Source organism: Neomonachus schauinslandi, chromosome 1, assembly GCF_002201575.2.
Source record: "Neomonachus schauinslandi chromosome 1, ASM220157v2, whole genome shotgun sequence".
Classification (NCBI taxonomy): Eukaryota; Metazoa; Chordata; class Mammalia; order Carnivora; family Phocidae; genus Neomonachus; species Neomonachus schauinslandi.
The window spans coordinates 33614161-33637093 of record NC_058403.1 but is presented as its reverse complement, the minus strand read 5'-3'; the positions used below and the strand labels follow the sequence as shown (position 1 = coordinate 33637093).

Sequence of the window (22933 nt, the reverse complement as noted above, 5' to 3'; positions counted from 1 at the left end):
TATATCATATTACATTTTAGTCAGAATGTCTTAGCCATTGCCCCATGTAGGAATGCATTATATCTTTGTTGTTTACTACTGATTTTATACTTCAAAACTGTAATTGTGTCAAAATGTTAATTGTGTATTAAGAATTGGTGCTGTTCTCTCTTCTAGATTTCTGAATAATTTGTAAGCAAGGTAATGGGAAAAATCACTCTTTAGTGATAGTGTTTTGTTTTTTAACCTCATTTAATCTCCATGGAGAATATTGTAAAGATTACTTTAAAAAAAAAAAACACTTCAGTGTATATCTAGTCAAAATCTTAAAACCAATCATTTAATTTGAATTGAATTCCATAAGGTCACTAGATGAAATCTCCTGCTATACTTAGTGAATGAATGGAATATGTTAAAAGAGGAACAGCAGACCACGTTTATGTTTTCAAAAGGCTAAACTGGAAACTTGTCTGTACTCAGAGTCCAGTTCTTCAGAATATAAAACTGAACTTGAAAGCACCCTGGTCACCTCTGACCCACTGTGGAACACAGTGGTCACCACTGGAGAGGAAAGTGGTACGTTTCTTTTCAAGTGGAGCCACCTGCAATCACAGGTGTTATCAACAAGCCTTGGAGGTTCAGAGAGCTCTTGTATTTTTGCTTCAGCCAGCCATTGTGAGAATAGCCTTTCAGAGGTGGCTGGGCCACTTTCAAGCTTTTGTCGCTTAAAAGCCACATTAGAAATGTAATTTCTAATTTATCTCTAATTTATCAAAATTGCTTTTTCTTTCTTGTTTTAATAAGATCATAAACCTTCAAAGAAGCCTTTCCTTATGAAGTGTTATGAATTAGGAGAAACGAATGTAGGCCTTTTATCTTATAAACACGACAAATATTTTACTCATAAAAATGTATTTGTCTTCAACTAGATATTCCTCTATTTCATCTTTAAAAGAGACCCACTTTTCATAAAATAAACCATTGCCAAAGACTAACAAGTATCTATAAAGCAAAGCATCTTTCAAATTATTATTTGATTAACTTGCTGTATCAAACAAAGGTCAAAGAATTGTATCCCTGGATGGTGATGCAGAGATGTGGAAACATCATGTTCAGACTAGCTTTTGCTGGCTTAAATAGTGCTGTTGCCCTAGTGATAGAGAAGGTGAATTTTGAGCCAGTGGGGTAGATATGTAACATGGGATATCATGATAGTTGGAAGAAAACCCCAGAAAATTATTATAAGAATTTCCACTTCAGAGCAATACTAAGTTCTGTGTAAGGCCATATTTTCTTGACCTTTCCATTTGCCTACATGCCTTTTTCATCCTCTGTTAACATTTATATCTTTATTTATTTTGTACATCCTGGGTTTTTTTTCCTCTTTTTGCCTCATTTGTCCCTCATGCAACTGGCTATGAATGAATTTGAATCACATTTTTATGCTAGTGACAAGTTGGAGTCCCAAATTTGAGCTATTTGAGGCTCTGTTGTGAGAAATTTTTGTTTAGATTTCTGCCATCTGTATTAAACTACTCTCATAATTATTTCTAAAGTAGGTTTGACCATTAACAACCAACAATATCAACAATGGAATACATCGTGGCGATAATTAGTAAGTTAGAAGAAAGCATTAATGAGCAAGAGGGCTCTAGAAAAGGCAAGTCGAAATGGCTAGTGAAGTGGCACATTGTGGTAAACTCCATGAACTTCCTGTAATAGACCTAAAATGTTATTAACTTTACCGGTAATCAACAACAAGCAAAATGACAAGAGAAAGCAAAAAATAAAAACAAAACAAAAAACCTAGGAAGCAAAATTACAGAATAATTTGGGAGACAGGGAAACCTGTGGGTTGTAATCATTGGCATATTTTGCTGTGTCTGAGAATAAAATCTGACATTATGGTTTTGTCTTTGAGCATTGTTTTGGAAGGGGGATAGTCGGACATGGACCAGTGTCTCAGTCTTCCACCTATCTGCCCAGATGATTTTGGAAAAACCACTAACATCTCTTCTTTTAGTTTTCTCATCTGTAATTAGGGTATAATAATCCCTACTATAAATGTAATGAGAAAATTAAATATAATTAAATGGATAAAGCATTTGCTCCATTAGAGATCCTTAGTAAACTTAGGGTAGTTTTCTGTGCTTTCTTTGTTTCCCCAGCATACAAACTGCCAACAGCCAAGGGTAAAGGAAATCACCCTCAGGAGTTAACAAAATATATCATGACTGCCAGTTACCTCATACTGCTTATTGTTTGGGGGTTATTGAGTAATGTAGTGGGAACTGTTCACAGTGACAGTTCTATATGCCATTGAAAAAGAAAATATCAGAAACCTATTCAATGACTTTCAGTGTATGATGTCAAAAAAGGTATTCAAATGTAGGTTGGGAGGGCTTTTCTGAAAGGGAAAAAGATGCTGTAGCCCAAATAAAGAGCTTTCCTAAATGCCTGATTTAATCAGAGAGTAACATTCAGAATTTGTATTTCTTACATAAAATTTCTCTCAAGAACAATATTCAGTGGAGGAAGCACAATAGATTTAACTGCAGAGTGCCTACCCTTATTTTACTTCCATATTAAGCAAAAGTAATGTTATGTGGCATAGCTCATAACCAGGGATTATAGAGGAGAAAACCATAGGGCACAGGTTGCAGATTCCCTCTTGGTGGAAATAAATGGTTTGGTATGGGAACGTTGACCACTGATCCAGAAAAACCACTGGTAGTTGTAATGACATGCTGATACTCAACAAGTATCCAATTTAGTGACTTTTAGCAACAAGAATTAATTTTGGTAAAAGTAGCAGATTTAGTTCTAAGGAACTTGAGGGGCCAATGCAAAACTAATCATAAATGAACAGCGTTAGGGATGCCGGGATGGCTCATTGGGTTATGCAACTGACTCTTGATTTCAGCTCAGGTCATGATCTCAGGGTTGTTGCATCAAGCCCCACCTTGGGCTCCACACTCAGCACGGAGTCTGCTTGTCCCTCTCCCTCTGCTTCTCCCCCTGCCCTCTCTCGCTCTCACTCTCTCTCAAAAGATTTTAAAAAATCTTTTAAAAAAAATAAATGAACAGCATTATAACATTCCTTGCTTAAGACATAGTTTCTTCTTCTGTGTGATCCCCATTTATCTATACTCTCTGTGCTGTCCTACAATAAACTAAAAATGATAACAGATACAAAAGTAATAGTAAGAAATGATTAAAAGTCTATCATAAAAGTTAATGAATTAAAACAAAACTGAAATTTTGAGAAATTTAATTACAAAGAGTTAAAACATAGTATAAATTGTATAATTTCTCTGAGGCCTAGACTCTTTTTTCTCTTCTTTCCTATGGGTGGTTCTCCAAAGTTAAGTAAATAAGCAGGAGGGACCACGTGGTGCAGTGTGCCCAAACAGGCTGTGAGTTCTGATGCCTAAGTCTGGGCTTCCTCTCCTCTCTCATTTATTCCTTCATCTTACATGTATTATACTCTATAGCTCCTAAGTGCCAGGCGCTCTGCTAGGCTCAGGGATACAGCAGTTTTAATAGGACACCTCTACTCCAGAAGCATAGATTTATTACGTTAAAGACAAATTATAAATTAATTTTTAAAAACCACACAGTGTTACATAACTGCTATGTAGAAAATAAAGGAACAACAACAAAAATAGCAACAAAAAACTCAATAAACCAGAAAAAAAGCTCACAGTATCACGTAAGTGGTAAGCAAAACATAAATGAGAATAAGGATGCTGTGGTTGGTAGAGTAGCCTGGTGTCCAAAGAAGGCCTCTCCAGTGTCCTCTTTAGTGAAGTCTACTTGACATTTGAGCTGGGGCCCCACTCCGGGGCAGAGAATTCCAGGCAAAGATGTGAAGTCCCTGTGATTGAGAGGAGCATGATTGTGCTTGAGGAACAGAAAGAAGGCTTCTGTAGCCGGGGCTTGGGGGGGTGGGGGTAGAAAGTCATGGTATTAGACTGAAGGCAAGTCACATTGGACCTTGTAACCAGCTCTACAGACTGGATTTTATTCCAGATGAGATGGGACTTGATTCATTAGGGTAGTGTCGCTGTGGAAGGGCAGGATTTTGGCCCAACTGTGTGTCATTATTCTCTACCTGGCATCACACTGCACATTTGCAAAGGGCCTGGGCATTAATAACAATAACTTTAATACTATAACTGTAACTATATATCATAAATTATAGTATCATATATATATATATATATGTACCTATATACATATATATATATTTCCAAGTGGGTGGTTTTAGTAGTTCATCCTGTGTCATTATATAGGAAAAGGAATCTTAAAACATATCATAAAACTTTAAAATAATTTTGTGACTTTTTTAAAAAAGCTCATTTTGTAAGCACAGGCTAAATTCTCAGAGCTTTCACCAGATATCCTGATATTCTGAAGAGCACAAGTTTTTATCCCAGGGCCTGCATCCATTGCAAATGTGAAGTTTCTTCTTCTCCGTTGTTTTATCTTTTACAAACATGTCACTTTGCCTTTTACTCTAGAATATATTTGTGTTTATTTTACTCTTAAATAGCTTCTTAAATTGCTGTCAAGAGACAGATACCCATAGTGGTACAGCTGCTTTGAGTCTGCAGTGAAAGAGACCTGAGTTTAAATTCTTACTTCACCCGTCAGCTGTGTGGATATGGGTGCATTACATACTGACACTGGTAAAATGTGACTTTTAATTGCAGAAGGAGGCAGACTGTGGTCTGTGGGCCACATCTATCCAAATCTGTTGCCTGTTTTTGTAAACAAAGTTTTATTGAAATGCAGGCATGTCCGTTCCTTTACGTATTGCCTATGACCCCTCTCATCCAGCAGAGCTGAGTTATTACAACATAGACTGAGACCATATGTAGCCCATGAGGCCCAAAATGTTTATATCTGGCCCTTAAAAAAAATTTACTAACCCCAGTTATACTGCATACCTCTGAATGTTGTGGGTATTCCATGTGGGAACACTTCATGCAAAGCATTTAGCTTAAGGCCCGGCATTTAGTAAGGATTCAGTATATATTTGTAGGGGCACCTGGGTTGTTCACTCAGTTAAGCCTCTGCCGTCAGCTCAGGTCATGATCCTGGGTGCCGGGATCAAGCCCCACATAGGGCTCCCTGGTCAGCAGAGAGTCTGCTTCATCTCCCTTTGCTATTCTCCCTGCTTGTACTCTCTCTCTCTCTGTGTCAGATAAATAAATAAATAAAATCTAAAAAAAAAATTAAAGTATATATATTTGTAATTATTAGAATTTTTAAAAATTCATTTTGTTTACTTCCAAATTAATCAGGTCAAATTGACTCTTAAGATGATGGATCTTTATGTATATCTTTGGAGGTACCAAGCATCCAAGTTTGAGAAGTTTGTTTTTAAGTTGTAGTATTTTGGTGACACCCATTTCTGCATTAGTAACATGGATGTTGGAAGTTTTATTTTGCCCACTAATCTGTCCTTGGTATGGATATTATAAATTATATATAGGTAAAAGTCCTTGGCTATATTACAGCAATATGGGTAGATTGTTAAATTAATCATTGCAGAATCCTTTGAAAATCTAGGCAGCAATGTGCAAATGCAAAATTTATAACGGGAACAAACAAAAAGAAACTGATGATTCCTTAAGGATACTGATGTTTTTGTGGTTTCTTCCTTTTGTTGTTGTCACCAGAGATTTATATAACATTTGGGGAAATTTTCAATATTTAATCATAAGCATTCTTATTCCAGTGTAGGCTATATGTATATACCGGCCACTCTGAACTTACTCTAACTAGAGGCTGGACATACCATTTTTTTTAATTGGGGTATATATTTGCAAAATGCCTATGTGTATTAAAATTTATAATAAATACTTGCATTGATAAGGAAGTATGATTAGTGAAGAATTTAATAACTTTACTCTTCATAGTGGTAAACATGTTGTAAAACTTCCCTAAACAAGGATTGTAAACTGTGGGGAGAAAAGAAAGGGGATAATCTTTTGAGTGTTCCAACTAAATAATTTCTTAATTTGTTTTCTTCATGAAAATATCTTGTTAAAAGTCTACAGTTTACTAATTACAGAGCCGCTTTTGTAGGTGTCCAAAATATCATAATCATAGTTTAAGTTGCATTTATTCTAGTGAAGTGGAGTGTGGTGTTCTTACTTTCCGTTTCCTATTTCATTGACTCTGAAAATGGGATTTCTTAAGTAGTATGTATTAGTTTAGTTTGGTTTTTTTTGTTGTTGTTGTTGTTTAGTGCTTTAGAGTTAATGTTGGATTTTTTAAAATAAATGTGAATTATTTGAGTTTTTTAGTTTTCTTTGTACCTTATTAATTCAGTTCAGATCAATTTGTTTAAGATCAATTTTTAGAAAAATATAGCACGTGGTTCCTACCACATAGACATAGATGTTTAAGTTGGGAAGACCAGGTTTATTATTTTCATGAGCCAGCTTATCTCCTATTATCTTTTATGTAGCACTAATGTAAGGAATTGTCAGGTTTTGTGAAGCATATGCCAGGATTTGAATAATGAGTAGCATTTGGGTAAGAGAAGTAGCAAATGATTCTTATATCTGATTCTTTAGGGGGTGTAGGCTGGATAGTTTTAGTTTTGTTTTTGAATGTAGTTGTTTATTTTTCCAGGTCATCCAGAATTGTGTTATTGTCTAAAACACAATATTTGATGTCATAAACCTGGAATCTGTTAGTGTATAAATGGAATGATTCAAATTAGTCTATATCCTAAAAGTCAGAATTTTTTTTATCTTAACATTTTAACAAAAAATTTATGAATTTAGGAGAACAAATAATGGAGTACTCTCTTTTAAAAATTATTACATTAAGATTCAGAGAGATTATATGTTTATACTCATTTTTGCAAAATTGGCTTGAATACAGTTTTCTTGACTCCTAATTTACTGCCGTTTCTTTGTGAATACAAATGTTTTGTTAATTTTCATTAAGTGGAGTAAGCCATAATTTTGTCATAAAATGCATCAAACCAGGATATCTAATATCTGTAACTTTTCAAATTCATATATAAATATGTATATTTATGGATTTCAAACAACAGCTGGTTTAGTTTGATGGGCTTTCATTTTGCTTCTTCAATGAAGATTTAAAAGGAAAAGAGGCTAACAAGAGAGAAAAGGGAAAGAAGAGAAAAGGTTAAAGAAGGAAAGGGAAAGGAAAGAGAAGAAGAGATCATATGGAGAGCTAGTTTAGGGATGAAGGAGCCACAGAGAGCAAAGGAGGGAAAGAATGGATTCTCAAGATTGATGGAAAGATTAGAATCTGGGTTGAAGAAGACGAGAATTGGGACAGGAGGTAAGAACAAAATGAGATTTGATAGGTAAAGAGGTTATGACATATAGTGGGGATTTCCCAGAGACGTATATTGCTAGAAAGCATACTATTCCAAAGGTAATTCTCTTTAAAGGGAAACATTCTGGAGAAAACATGATTAAAACAGGGAAGAATAATCGATCTTTATGTGGGGAGGTCAGTCACAAAGTGATCACATACAAATATTCATCTTATTTTTTTCTTATCCTCACCTGTTTATTTGATGGCTAATTTGATACCTTTCTACAAAATCTGATTGTGTTGACCACACATTAGAATCAATTTTTAAAGGAGGCCCAATATTAAATGCTACACTAGAAAACTGATAGTAAGTAATGATAGCGTATTCCTGCTATGTCTGTCAGACATGGATTGGCAGCTTTTCTGAACTTAATTTATTTCTTACAATTTGGGTGGGTGATATATTGTCTAATTTATCCTATAGAATCTTCAAGATTATTAATCACTATTATAATTAAATATATTTATGGTATTATTTATAAAATGTCTGTCTCTCCCATTAGGCCTCAAATGCCATGAAAAATGGGTATTGGGTATTTTGTATTCATTACTCTATCCCCAGCACCTAGCATTGTGCCTGGCTCAAAGTCGGTACTCAAGAAATAAATGTTGAATGCATCAATAAGTAAATACTATACTACTTCAGAAAAAAAAAAAATGCTGAGTTAAAACAATAAGGTTTGTTTTGTTTTGATATTAGCCAAAACATGCTTACCTTTATGAAGATTTATTTTCAATATTGAAAATATAGTACTAGAACACATTGGCTTATTCTAATTTATACTTAAACTATTATTTAAACAAATACACATTTAAAATCTGTTAATTATCTAATAGTTCTCCTTAGTCGATTCTTTATTGTATATCAAACTGCTAATAATGCGATTATTCCATTATCTCATTTAATCCCCTTCAGGAGGGTACTGAAATTTTCTTCCATCTTACAGTAAAGAAAACTGAGGCCTGGAGTGGTTAAATACCTTGTTCAAGTTCATACAATTAATTTGACTACATATAAGAGCAATGGATATGTGGGACTTACTTAGTGTTAAAAAAAAATGATGTACCAAGGAAATTGCCAAAAACAAGAATTAATATATTCATGGTCATGCCAAATGTGGCAGTATAAAATTATACTTAAGAATTATGTTTTTGGGGGCACCTGGGTGGCTCAGTTGGTTAAGTGTCTGCCTTTAGCTCAGGTCATGATCTTGGGGTTCTGGGATGGAGCGTCGGGCTCCTTGCTCAGCAGGGAGTCTGCTTCTCCCTCTCCCTCTGCCCCTATCCCCACTTGTCTCTCTCTCAAGTAAATAAATAAAATCATAAAAAAAAAGAATTGTAGTTTTGGACTCAAAAGATTGAGTTTCATATGTAACTATTACCTGGGTGACCCTGAGCATTTTATTTAACTTTTTTAAATTTCAGTTTCCTCAACCGTAAAGCATACTTGATATCATAGCCTCAGTAAAGTGAGAATAAATATAATATGTGGAGTCTGGAAGCCAGTAGACACTCAGGGACTTGGAATTCCTTTTTATTTCCTCTTTAATATTTACATTTCTCCTTTCTCTTCTACTCCAGCCCACCTTCCAAAAGCTGTCGCTTTGTAGGAATGTGTGCAGATATACATTAGAGAGCTGTATACAATTTAGCAAGTTCAGGGCAAAATTGAAGACTGTTGAAGAAGTGATGGTTGAAATTTAAATATGACTAATAACTAGCTACATACTGTTTCCCTTGGGTTTCCCACCCCAGAACACACACGCATACATGCACATGCGCATGCATGCACACCACTTCCTGAGGAACTAGGTCCCTCTCTTTTTGCACCCTGCCTTACCTCTATCCCTGTGTAACTGATATTCCCCAGTTCACCTTCTCTCTGGAGTACTTAATCTGTTTTTGGTTACAGAGTGCCTTATTGCATATTGAAAACAACTTCCTTGGGGTTCTAAATACCTATATTTAAATATCTTTATATAAACTATGTAAGCCTCAAATGTTGCCCTAAAATATTCATTATTTGGGGGTGATAGTCAAGGAAAATCTTCTTGTAGTCACTATAGTCTGTGAAATCATTATTTTGGACTGGAAAAGAAAACTGATTACCAGATGCTTTATGCTTGTGTATCTACAAGATCTTTATTCTCCCTCACCTGTATTTTTCTCATTTATTTTTGATGCTGTTCAGATATATTGATCTGTAAGTTGCCTCAAATCATCTTTTGAAATGCAACTGGATAAATAAAAGTAAATAAACATGTTATATCTAATAAATTTTAATAAAATGATAGGAAATTATCAAATTCAGGAATGTATTTTTCTATAATACAAGTATTATAATAGCTTACTTAAATATCACAGTTAATTTACTAGAAATAAATCAATTAGAAGGGAAAAAATGAAAAAGCAGAAGCATATGAATAGTTAATGTTTCCAAACTTTTCTATTAAAATAAGCTCTTAGGGCACCTGGGTGGCTCAGTTGGTTAACTGTCTGTCTTCGGCTTAGGTCATGATCCCAGGACCCTGGGATCCAGTCCCATTTCAGGCTCCCTGCGCAGCAGGGACTCTGCTTCTCCCTCTGCCCCTCCCTCCTGCTTGTGCACTCTCTTTCTCTCTCTCTCAAATAAATAAATAAAATCTTAAAAAAAAAAAAAGCTTTTAAAAGCTGATGACCAATTTTGGTTTAGTATTTGTCAATGATATATATCGATATACATTCAAATCACTGTCACTTGTTTTGATCTGGAGCAGTAATTAGCTTCATTCTATAAGTAAGGGAGGATTTTTAACCTTGTTTGAAAGACATGGATATGTGTGTATCTAGGTGCCCATGTCTATATATATTTAAGTATAATTAGTTAATTTACAGTGGTTTATTCTGGAGAAAAACAATGTTTCTTTCAGATGAGATGTGTAATAATTTCACAGAATACCTCACCTGTGTTTCACCAGAAAGGGTGACATGGTTTGGCTTTCTACTTTCTGCACCTTCGCCTGCTCAACTTTTTGGGTCCTCCACTTTGAAAAAGATCTAAGTTCTCTCCAAACGTTAGTAGGGTATTTTATATGCAATGCTTTGAAAATTCACTTTTGGTAACAGTTTTTGTCAGGAAGCAAAGAAATAAGAACTGATTTAAAAATAAATGATGTATTAATTTCTTAAATACCCAGGGTAATCATTATCAGAGTGGGTTATTATTTGATTTATGTTTGTCTCTTTCTTTCATATCAGACTGAAAACTTTCACTTTTGCCCTCATTGATGGTCCCTCTGGTCTCTTACTACTCCCCAAACACACACACACACACACACACACACACAGGTACAAACACACACCCCTTCAAGTATGCCTTTTCCTAATCTTGAGCAGGCGACCATGCTTCTTAAGAAATCGATCAAATTAGAGGAAAAAGAGACTTGAAAATTTCTCAAGTATTTTTTTTAAGCAAAAGTATAATTGGAAGGATTTAGCATATAAAGGTACAGTATGCTATCTTTTCATACTTATTTCCTAGAGAATACCTGATTGGACTTACAGATACTACAAATAGAAGTAATTTTTATACCATATTTAATAAGCTAAGTACAATTTAGGCCTTCAGGGAAAGAAAATGTTTTATTATAATAATGAATGTAGATAACCAGGGCTGAGTGGATATAATGGGATTAAACAACATATTAATTTATATAAAATAAAGTTGTGTGGGTTGAAATCCAGAAAATAATGTGATATTGAAAAGAAAACTTCAAAATCATATTTTATAATAATTATTTATGTTCTGAAATTTATATTATTACAGATTCTTAGTTGAATTAACAATCTGTCTCACCAGCATTTTGTGCTAATTGGTACCTAACTTTATTTGAAATTAATATATACAATAACCTCAGTATAATTCTCAGCGTCTGAAAACCCAGATACATTTTATGATCAATGACACTACTCTCTAGTATCAGATATGATCATTAGATTATGTTGATCAATTTCTCAATCATTTCCTATTGACTGACAGTATAATTTCTGTTGACAAAGTACAAGCAGAAATACAGCATTTTTTCTTTAGTGGTTAATTTAATTAAATTTAAATTGATAGAAGAGGTGTTTTTTTTTTTAATTTTTAAAAATGGAGTAAATAGGTATTACCTGTTTTTCAGTTGCAGTAGATTCAATAGAGTATCCTTCTCAAATGTTATTTTTATCATAATTTAGGATTCCATCCTTTTATTTGACTTGCCATACCTTCTTCATAAAAGAAAAAGTCTTAAAGTATTTTCTCAAGGTCGACCTACTGCCTGAGTTGAAATACCCAGATCAAAGCATGGAGTTTTGTTTCATGGTGTGATGCTGTACTATTTGATAGCCATTCAGCTTCAAAGATTGTGGAATAACTAAGAAATTTATAATTCTCTTTAGATTTTTATATTTAATGTCTCTTTAATAATGTTTCCGAATTAATTATACAGTACTAATAGTTTTAATAACATCCAGGGGACAAAGTTGCTTATGTTGAATGTCCCAGAAGTTATTTGGGACCACAATTAAAAACATTTTGGCAAATAGGTTTAAATTATAAAATGTAATTTCATCTAATAAATGTTGTTATATCCAATTATACTTGTTCACCAAGAAAATTTGACTGTTTTATTTCATTATAAAATTCATTGGCAGAATGTGAGACAATCAACAGTTTTTGATTTTAGGGATATTTTCTAGAAACCTTAATACTGGAATTATCGGTGTAACAAAATGTCCTTAATAAAGCTTCATTACTTGATTACAGGTTGAATATTTCAGACACTAAACCAATTAGAATCCTGATTATTTTGATTGCCAGAAATTCTTAAGTGTATATATTATTCAGCCATATATTCAGTTTTTATATCAGACAACTGTTTGAAAGTCAGCTGCATTTTATTATCTTTTTCTGGATTGTAGCGATTTTGTTTTACTTAATAAAAAAATATGAGTAATCTAATCAGTTAACTTGGCAATATAGATCACGTAGTATTAGTTTCTAACAACTAACATGTTAATTAAAGATATAAAGCTAATAACTAAAATAGTTTACTTCTCATACACATTCATCCTGGCCCCCAAAATATATATTATTTTGGCATCACCTTCTAAAATTTAGCATCTAACTCTTCCAGTTGTTTGGAAACTAGGCTGCCCTTTGGTTTCTAAGAATAGGCTTTAAAACCCTTATGTCAATGGAGAAATCTTAAAATAAAAGTCCCACCTTGTCTGCTGGGACTCGCCAGAGTAAAACTGCTCCTAAATTCTGCTTTATATTTTTATGGGACTCTAATCAACGGGATATATCAACTGTGTGATGGGCTGTCTGATGACATTTTAAGGTAGAAAAAGTAAATTGCCTTTTTTATTGTACCCTTTGCCATTTTCACGCTTTGATCAAGGCAAACCAGACAGTTGAGATGATTCAGTTTATTTATTACTAGAGGGCGTGTTGAGTAATATTTCTCATTCAGTCATAATTTGGAACACATCATCACCCTTCTTCTCAGCCCCCCCCCCAAAAAAAGAAGGAAAAATGGACTTTACAGGTACAGGACTCGAAAATTATGATAGTAGAAATAGTAATAGGCATCTTTCAAAAATCTGTGTTTCCACTGGTACCTGTTCTTTAAGCTTGTTCTGATGTTTTCTCTTTTTTTTTTTTTAAAGATTTTATTTATTTATTTGAGAGAGAGAGAATGAGAGACAGAGAGCATGAGAGGGAGGAGGGTCAGAGGGAGAAGCAGACTCCCTGCCAAACAGGGAGCCCGATGCGGGACTCGATCCTGGGACTCCAGGATCATGACCTGAGCCGAAGGCAGTCGCTTAACCAACTGAGCCACCCAGGTGCCCCATCTGATGTTTTCTCTTTAAAAGGGAAATCTTAGATTCAGTGAACTAGTTCATTCATGTACAGGCTTAATGATTTCATTGTTCGTTTGATGGTGGAAGGTAGCATGTAGAGCAGAATGCCTCAACCTGGATTCCTTACATATTTAGATTTTTAAAGATTATTTATTTTAGAGAGTGAGAGAGCAAGAGTGAGGGCCAGGGAGGGAGGGAGAGAGAATCTCAAGCAGATTCCCCGCTAAGTGCAGAGCTGACAGGGGCTCAGTTCCATGACCCTGAGACCATGACCCAAGCAAAACTAAGAGTCAGAGGCTTAACTGACTGGGCCACCCAGGTGTCCCACATTTAGATTTTTAATGTGTATTTAGATTCTTCCACTTGGTTTTGAAATCTGAGTACTTCTGAGGGAAAATTACTTTAGGAGTAGTTTTTCGATGTTTATAGCAGCAATGTCCACAATAGCCAAACTGTGGAAAGAGCCAAGATGTCCATTGACAGATGAATGGATAAAGAAGATGTGGTATATATATATATATATATATACAATGGAATATTATGCAGCCATCAAAAGGAATGAGATCTTGCCATTTGCAACGACGTGGATGGAACTGGAGGGTGTTATGCTGAGCAAAATAAGTCAATCAGAGAAAGACATGTATCATATGACCTCACTGATATGAGGAATTCTTAATGTCAGGAAACAAACTGAGGGTTGCTGGAGTGGTGGGGGTGAGAGAGTTGGGGTGGCTGGGTGATAGACATTGGGGAGGGTATGTGCTATGGTGAGTGCTATGAATTGTGAATTGTGTAAGACTGTTGAATCACAGACCTGTACCTCTGAAACAAATAATACATTATATGTTTAAAAAAGAAGAAGAAGGAGGAGGAGGGGGAGGGGAAGGGGGAGGAGGAGGAGAAGGAGAAGAAGAAGAAGAAGAGCAGGAAGGGAGAAATGAAGGGGGGGAAATCGGAGGGGGAGATGAACCATGAGAGACGATGGACTCTGAAAAACAAACTGAGGGTTCTAGAGGGGAAGGGGGTGGGAGGATGGGTTAGCCTGGTGATGGGTATTAAAGAGGGCATGTTCTGCGTGGAGCACTGGGTGTTATGCACAAACAATGAATCATGGAACACTACATCAAAAACTAATGATGTAATGTATGGTGATTAACATAACAATAAAAATTAAATAAATAAATATACCTAACACACACACACACACACACACACAAAAAGAAGTAGTTTTTTCCAATAACCTATAGTTAAGTATTTTATAATTGTATAATAAATGTTAGGCTGTGCTTCCTGCAGAAAGTTAGTATAGCACAATTATGACTGCTTTTCTTAGAAATGCCTGCCTGCAAGATTGGCCCCTACCTAGCCGTTGGGGACTTGGGTTTAGAGAGGGTTCTCACCATTCCCGGGACTGAAAACAGTTTTTCACTGCACCTAAACACTTCATACAAGCCATATATCTTATACTGAACACCCAGTTTCCTTCTGGGAATCTAGGTTTTGATACCTGTCAAGGCAGAGGATACCCAGTCACCAGCCTCCAATAAAATCACTAGGAACTGCGTTTCTAAGGAGTTTCCCTGGTAGACATTTCACAGGTGTCGTGACAGTTTGTTGTTGGAAGGATTAAGTGCAACTCCATCAGGAGAGGACTCTTGGAAGCTTGTGTCTAGACTCCTGAACTTTGCTCCATCCATGTGGTTTTTCTTTTGTTTATTTTGCTTTTTATCCTTTTGCTATAATAAATCATACCCATGATCACAACTATATGTTGAATCCTGTCTGTCCTATTAGTGAATCTGAACCTGAAGGTTCTGGTGGACCCCTGGCATAGCTTTCCTTTTATAATTTAAGTTCAGTGATCTGGGATAAATAATATTTATATAATACTTAAATAAACTGTCTATATTCAGTTGGATGTTTACCTAGTGTAAGAAGAAAAGAGGGGGGAGCTACATCTTCATTCCAATGACAATATAAACACTCTATGACCTACTATTTTTCAGCTTTGGGTTCTGGTTCGTGTCCCTGGAAGGTCTGGTCATTTTATAGACTCAGATCTCAGTCTTCCTGGTTCTCTGTCTTGTTAGAACTCTAAAGTTCTGATTTTATACAATCTGTGTTCTAAAGTTAGTTTCATCAGGATGCTGAGTTTACCAAGAGTGAATTAGTCCATCTAGATTTATCATGTAAGATGATAAGAGACACAAAATTGGGATCACAGAGATATTGAGAACATATTTATGAGTCTGTCTTTCCCCCTATTTCCTGCACAAATAGATCATTTTTTCTTAATCAATAAAAGCTAATTATTTATAAAATATTACTCTTGTTTTTTTAAAGATTTTATTTATTTATTTGACAGAGAGCAACACAGCAAGAGAGGAACACAAGCAGAGGGGGGAGTGGGAGAGGGAGAAGCAGGCCCCCCGCCGAGCAGGGAGCCCGATGCGGGGCTCGATCCCAGGACCCTGGGACCACGACCCGAGCCGAAGGCAGACGCTTAACGACTGAGCCACCCAGGCGCCCCTATAATAGTTGTTAAGCGTCTGCCTTCGGTTCGGGTTGTGGTCTCAGGGTCCTGGGATCGAGCCCCGCATCGGGCTCCCTGCTCGGCGGGGGGTCTGCTTCTCCCTCTCCCACTCCCCCCTCTGCTTGTGTTCCTCTCTTGCTGTGTCGCTCTCTGTCAAATAAATAAATAAAATCTTTTAAAAAAATTACTCTTACAAGTCTAATTGTTGTTATTGTTGTTGTTACTTAACTCCTCTTAATAGCCAAGTTTTAGGAAATGTATATAACCAGAGAATGAATATTTTTAACTTTTGCTTTTCATTTGCTGCTGCCAACTTTAAAATTTTAGGTCTGATTTTTTTTCCTTGAATGTCTTTCCTGAGATTTTGTTATGAAAAATATAACTTTCTATATTTTATTTCTTTACTGTTTTTGTTCTAGATAGTTTTGTCTCCTATAAAATTTTGTATATCTCTTTTCTGTCTCTACAGATAACACATCTAGTTTATGCTTCATCCATGATTTATAAAACATTATAAAATACATTATTTTGAAAGCTCTACAAGTTTGATTTATTCCTGTCAGTTTAATCTTGTGGTGATTTTGTCCCCCCCAGGACTGTTGATGTTGTTTAGACATTGTTTCAAGTTAAGAGCATTTCAAACTCTAACATATAGAATTTATTATTTTCTTAACCCATTAGATTTTTTTAATTTAGATGCTCCATTGTCATTGTTGTTTCTTTTCAGATTATCACAGGGAATTCCTTTTCTGTTTATCCATGCCAGGAATCTGTCTACTCATATAGTCACAGCTAAATATATCTTTTTCTTTTAATGTGTTATACCTTTTTTGGTCAAGAAGAGAACAGATTAAATATTGTAGTAATAGGAATGACTAGGCCATTAATAATGCTGCCCATAATCATCAACTAAATGATATTGTGCAATGCTTTCTTTTCAGTTATTAAATTCACATCATCCCCCTTTTTTGTTTTTATTGGATTGCACTATCATTGGCTCTTTTTTTTCTTTTATCTTTGTAGAAATTAGGACACAGTTTTTACATTTAAACCTGTGTGTAGTCTGCCTAGGAAACATTCAGTCCATAATATTTGTATTAGAAATTGATAGCAACTCTCCACAAGCCCAAGCTGGTGGTATAAAGGAGTATAAGGCTGGTATTAGAAAATGTGCAGTGGCAGGGACTGGGAAGAGCTTAGGAGGTCCATGTTCTATCTGCAGGCATTCAAAGTGAGAATTTGAAGTACTCTGCAAGGTAAACAAAACAGTGGTGCTTGGCACATTAGGCCCAGAGACCTTTTGTAATCTCTTACATACTCATATCTTCATATATCTACCCAACATATATAGTATTTAAATAGGTTTTGTTCCTACTCTGGGGTATTTTTGACTAAAAATATCTTTCCATTTACCTTTCAGAAGTAAAATGTACATTACCAGTTGAATAGCCAAATGAGAAAAGTATGTCCTTTTCAAAATATTGTTTACAAAGGATTATTGATAGGGAAGTTTCTTCATGTCTTCTTTCTGGAGTACTCCTATAGCGACTTTGTTAAAAAAGTATAGACATGCTTCTGTTCTATTTTGCTGTGAACCAAAATGGCTCTAAAAAAATGAGCTTTTTAATTTAAATAAAACCTCGAAAAATGTATCGATATTAGAAAGTCCTATACAAAATAGAGTAATTTTGATTATGTTTGGTTGTAGAATACCTCTTTGTTTTTATTAATTTCTTTTTGTTAAACAGAGTTTTTTTTTTTCCTTAACCCCCAAATGAATATGCATTCATAGAAACATTAGCAAATTCTACCTTCATCATGGCTTGGAACTAGAATCTAAAACCTCCTCACTACCTTTTCAGAACTACTGGATTGTTTGTATTTCTGTTTTTTCATTTTTTTTTAAATTTCAGTAAGTTTGCAAAACTCAAAAAGTAACTTATTTAAAGCAGTTAATTACTAACAACTTATCTTTCCCCAAAGTTTGGATTTACTCTTCTGAAGTTGATTGTGATGGCTTAATATCCACTTATATCAGATTGCTCTTGAATATATGGAAGGTTTAAAAAAAATACATAAATTTTAACTGGGTTAAAGATTTGTGTTCACTATAACTGCTTTGTCATTAAACTAAATGAGGTATTAAAGTCTTAAAACCAGAGTTATAATAAGATAGAGAACTCAACCATAACTGTATGACTAAAGAAAATACTAATTGACGATGCCTTCTTCTCAATTGTCCGAAATAGGCTTGTTTCGTGTGGCGTTTTTAATTGAGTTATAACAATTCTTTGTTTTCGTTCTGTTTTTATGGATGTACGACTCTTTAACTTGTAAAACTTGTTACTTTATTACTCGTGTGCTTTAGTAATTAGGTTTCTTTTCCTTTACCCTCACAAAATGCAATAGTCTAGTAAATGTAAAATTGGTTATCATGTGGTTGACTTTAAGTCTCTTTTTAAAATTTTTTATTCTAAATGTATGTTTGAAATTGTAGAATGAGGAAATATTTTAAGCAAACATGCAAACATGGGAGGTAGTTTTTCTAATGATAATGAAATTATATTTTCTAAAAGGAGGAGCTATGTAACTATGGTTATGTTGCATGAAAAATCTTAATGAAAATTTAGAGATCAGTAACAGATTTTTTCATTGCTGTTGCTGTAAGCAATACTATGTAGTAATCATTGTATGATTGCTGAGTACACAGCATTGAATAAGAGAGTCCCTGCACTTTGGACCCAATTTACATACTTTTTCTCAGTTTTTCTTAGATATTAAGTGATTTTGCAACCAAAGAAATTTAATAATCTCTTAGAATGAATTTCATCAAATAAATGTGATAAATAATAGTTTTCTGGTTTTTGTATATTTCATTGAGCATCATGATCCCTACGATATTTATAATTGTAATTAATACTCTTAGCAAACAGTGTATAACAATCAAAGAAACCACTATAAACAATGCATTTAAATATATTTTTTCTAATGTTTTAGCTGGGAAGTTTTAAGATTCCTTCTGTCAAACATAAGATGGTGGTTAGAAGAATATGGCTTTGATGGATTTCGTTTTGATGGTGTTACATCCATGCTCTATCATCACCATGGAATGGGTAGGTAGCCTAATATATTACAGATGCAACTAATGATTTCATTTTTTTCTTTACTGGAATATTAAAACCAGGTTTAGAGTTCTGTTACAGAGTTGCAATGACCATTATTGTTGGCTTGATTTTTATTAGTTTCACTGTGTATTTCCTTTCTCTAGTGACTTCTGATCTTCTTGGCAAGAGGTTGGATATAATTACATTTTATAAGTAAATAAACAATAATGCTTTTCTTTGAAATATATCTACTTAATAATATGCTATCCTTAATGTGTAGCTTTCCTTTAAAAATGTTTTATTTTTTAAAATTTTTTTCTATTCAAATATAACATGCAATGTTAGATTAGTTTCAAGTATACAAAAGTAAAGATTCCACAGTTCTGTACATTACTCAGTGCTCATCACTATAACTGTATACTTAATCCCGTTCACCTATTTCATCCATCCCCACACCCACCTCCCCTCTGGCAACCATCAGTTTATTCTGCATGTTTAAGAGTCTGGTTTTTTGTTTGTCTCTTTTTTCTTTGTTTGTTTGATTTGTTTCTTAAATTTCACATATGAATGAAGTCATATGGTGTTTGTCTTTCTCTGACTGACTTATTTCACTTAGCATTATACTCTTTAGACCCATCCATGTTGTTGCACATGGCAAGATTTCATTCTTTTTTATGGCTGAGTAATATTCCATTGTATATATAATCACAGCTTCTTTATCTGGTCATCTCTGGATGGACACTTGGGTTGCTTCCATATCTTGGTAATTATAAATAATGCTGCAGTAAACATAGGGGTGCATATATCTTTTTGAATTAGTGTTTTTGTATTCTTTGGGTAAATACCCAGTAACGGAATTACTGGATCATATTGTAGTTCTATTTTTAATTTTGGAGGGGGCCTCCATACTGTTTTCCACAGTGGCTGCACCAATTTATATTCCTGCCCACAGTGTACAAGGGTTCCTTTTTCTCCACATTCTTGCTAACACTTGTCATTTCTTGTGTTTTTTATTTTAGCCATTCTGACAGGTATGAGGTGATATCTCATTGTGGTTTTGATTGGTATTTCCTTGATGATGAGTGATGTTGACCATCTTTTCATGTGTCTGCTGGCTGTCTGTATATTTTCTTCAAAATAATGTTTATTCATGTCCTCTGCCCATTTTTAATCAGATTATTTGTTTTTTTGATGTTAAGTTGTATAAGTTCTTTATATATTTTGGATATTCACTTCTCAGATACATCATTTGCATATATCTTCTCCCATTCAGTAGGTTGCCTTTTTGTTTGTTAACGATTTCCTTCACTGTGCAAAAGCCTTTTATTTTGGTATAGTCCCAGTAGTTTAATTCTGCTTTTATTTTCCTCGCCAAAAAAGACCTAGCTAGAAAAATGTCTGGCTGATGTCAAAGAGAGTACTGCCTATGTTTTCTTCTAGAAATCTTATGGCATCAGGTCTCACATTTAGGTCTTTAATCTATTTTGAGTTTATTTTTGTGTATGGTCTAAGAAAGGGGTCCAGTTTCATTTTTTGCCTGTAGCTGTCCAGTTTTCCCAGCACCATTTGTTGAAGAGACTGTCTTTTTCCCCATGTATATTCCTGCCTTCTTTGTCATAGATTAATTGACCATAAAATTGTGGGTTTATTTCTGGGCTCTCTATTCTGTTCCATTTATCTATGTGTCTATTTTTGTGCCAATACCATCCTGTCTTGATCACTACAGCTTTGTGGTAGATCTTGAAATGTGAGATCGTGATACTTCCAGTTTTGTTTTCCTTTTTCAAGATTGCTTTGGCCATATGGGGTATTTCACGGTTTTGTGCAATTTAGGGTTACGTGTTCTAGTTCTGTGAAAACTACTGTTGATATTTTGATAGGAATTTCATCGAATCTGTAGATTACTTTGGATACTAGACATTTTCACAGTACTGGTTCTCCCAGTCCATCAGCATGGATTAGCTTTCCATTTGTTTGTATCATCTTTAATTTTTCCCACCAGTGTTTTATAGTTTTCAGAGTACAGGTATTTCACCTCCTTGATCAAGTTCATTCCTAGGTATTTTATTCTTGTTGGTGCAATAGTAAATGGGATTGTCTTCTTAATTTCTCCTTCTATTCAAATTAGTATATAGAAACTCAACAGATTCCTGTATATTAATTTTGTATCTTGCAATTTTACTAAATCCATGTATCAGTTCTAATAGTTTTTGGTAGAGTCTGTAGGGTTTTCTGTATATAGTATCATGTCATCTGCAAATAGTAAAAATGGTGAAAAACTGAGAGCTTTTCCTCTAAGATCAGGAAGTAGACATGGATGTCTGCTCTCACCACTTTTATTCAACTGGAAGTCCTAGCCAAAGAAATAAAATGTTTTTAAGCCAGCCATTTATCAGAGCACCTATAGGATGTGAACGTGGCAGCAATTGCAATGAGAAATAAATAACAAAAAAAATAAATGCGAACCTTTGTGAATGTGTAGGTCCCTTTGCATCTTAAACACTGATGAAAATATGTATATTTTAAATATAGATGTTCACAGTTAAAATTAAATTATAAATTAATCTGTAATTAACAACATTGATCAGAGATCTTCAGTTTAAAAATTGTTCAAAGAAGTGGGATCACGGAATCCTAATTCCTCAGTAGATAATATGGTGAATAATTATTATTTTTTAAAGGCCAAATATTTACCAGTAACAACCAATCTGAAAAAGGGACTTTAAACTGTAAATCTTGAAAAGCAGCTGCCAAGGAAAGAAGCTATATTCAAACATCCTGCTAACTGCTCTTAATCATGGTCTGCCCCCATGAAATGTTCCTAGAAAAGAAGTTGTATCTATAAAACATGACAGGTTTCACTGATATCCTCCAGTTTGGAGAGAAGCTAACTTAAGGGATGAACAAGGAAAGCATGGCAAAGGTCAAGAAAGAGCCTCTCCTAGATTACAACGCCTGCATACCCCTGTAGAACCTCTCTCTGCTGAGGGCTTGGTATTTTCCAAGGAATTGTGGAGTTAGGGAAATGAAAAAAAAATGAGATAAAGCAATTAACATCAAGACACAAAGTATTCAATTTATAGAATTGAGTGATAAAGACAAGTTCAGCAGATGACAGAAAGAAAAAGAAATTTACCTGTGTGGATGAAAACAGTGGCTGAACTCATACTTTTCTCTTGCCAACAGCAATGTATAAAAAATTCTGGGGAAGCAAAATTTGACTCAAGAATTTGGTAATTGAGGCCCCTCCCCAGAAGATCAGCGAGAACAGCCAGCCAAGACCAAGTTTACCCATCAATGAGAACGGCAGAACTCCAGCTCTAGGGGACTACTGCACGTAGAATTCATGGCTTTTTTACCATGATTCTGTAGTCTTTCAAAGTTAATTTTTTTTTAACTGTCTTTTTTTTCTTTTTTTATTCTTTTTGAATTTTTCTTTTTCCCTTTTTCAACCAACATCTTATCAATCCCTTTTTTTTTAAAAAAAAACATTTTTATTTTTCATTTTTAGAGTCATATTCTATCCCTTCATAGTAGTTACCCATATTTTTGGCTTATATATATAAGTTGTTCTCTCTTTAAAATTTTGAGATAGTTTCTTCTAACATATCAAAATATACCCTAAATCTCTAGTATATGGTGTTTTCTGTTCCCCTGCCTGATCACATCCTCTCCCTTTTTTTTTTTTTTAAATCCTCTTCTTTCTTTTTTCAAACAACTTCTTATCAATTCCTTTTGTAAAATTTTTTATAATTTCCATCTTTACAGTCATATTCCATCCCTTCATCATATCAACCCTTATTTTTGTACATATATAAGTTTTTCTTTCTTTAAAATTTTGGGAGGCACTTTCTTCTAAAAGACCAAAATACACCCCAAATCTAGTGTGTGGCACTGATCATATTTGATCACATTCTGATTTTTTTGTTGTTGTTTTGTTTTGTTTGTTTTTGTTTTTATCTTTATCTTTTTCTTTTTTTTCTTTTTCTTTTTTCTCTCTTTCCCTTTCTTTGCCCACTGCTTCAGGTTTTTTCTGATTTGTTTAGAGTATATTTTCTGG

The 22933-nt window shown here is 34.4% G+C and overlaps 1 protein-coding gene across 1 annotated transcript in view; it reads left to right on the top strand.

Annotated features, from left to right (window-relative positions):
• GBE1 (1,4-alpha-glucan branching enzyme 1) overlaps positions 1-22933 on the top strand; it is a 279857-nt gene that overhangs the window by 166329 nt on the left and 90595 nt on the right. Inside the window, exon 8 of the mRNA XM_021689411.2 lies at positions 18767-18882. Coding sequence (XP_021545086.1) covers positions 18767-18882 — 116 coding nt within the window. The remainder of the gene's footprint in view (positions 1-18766; positions 18883-22933) is intronic.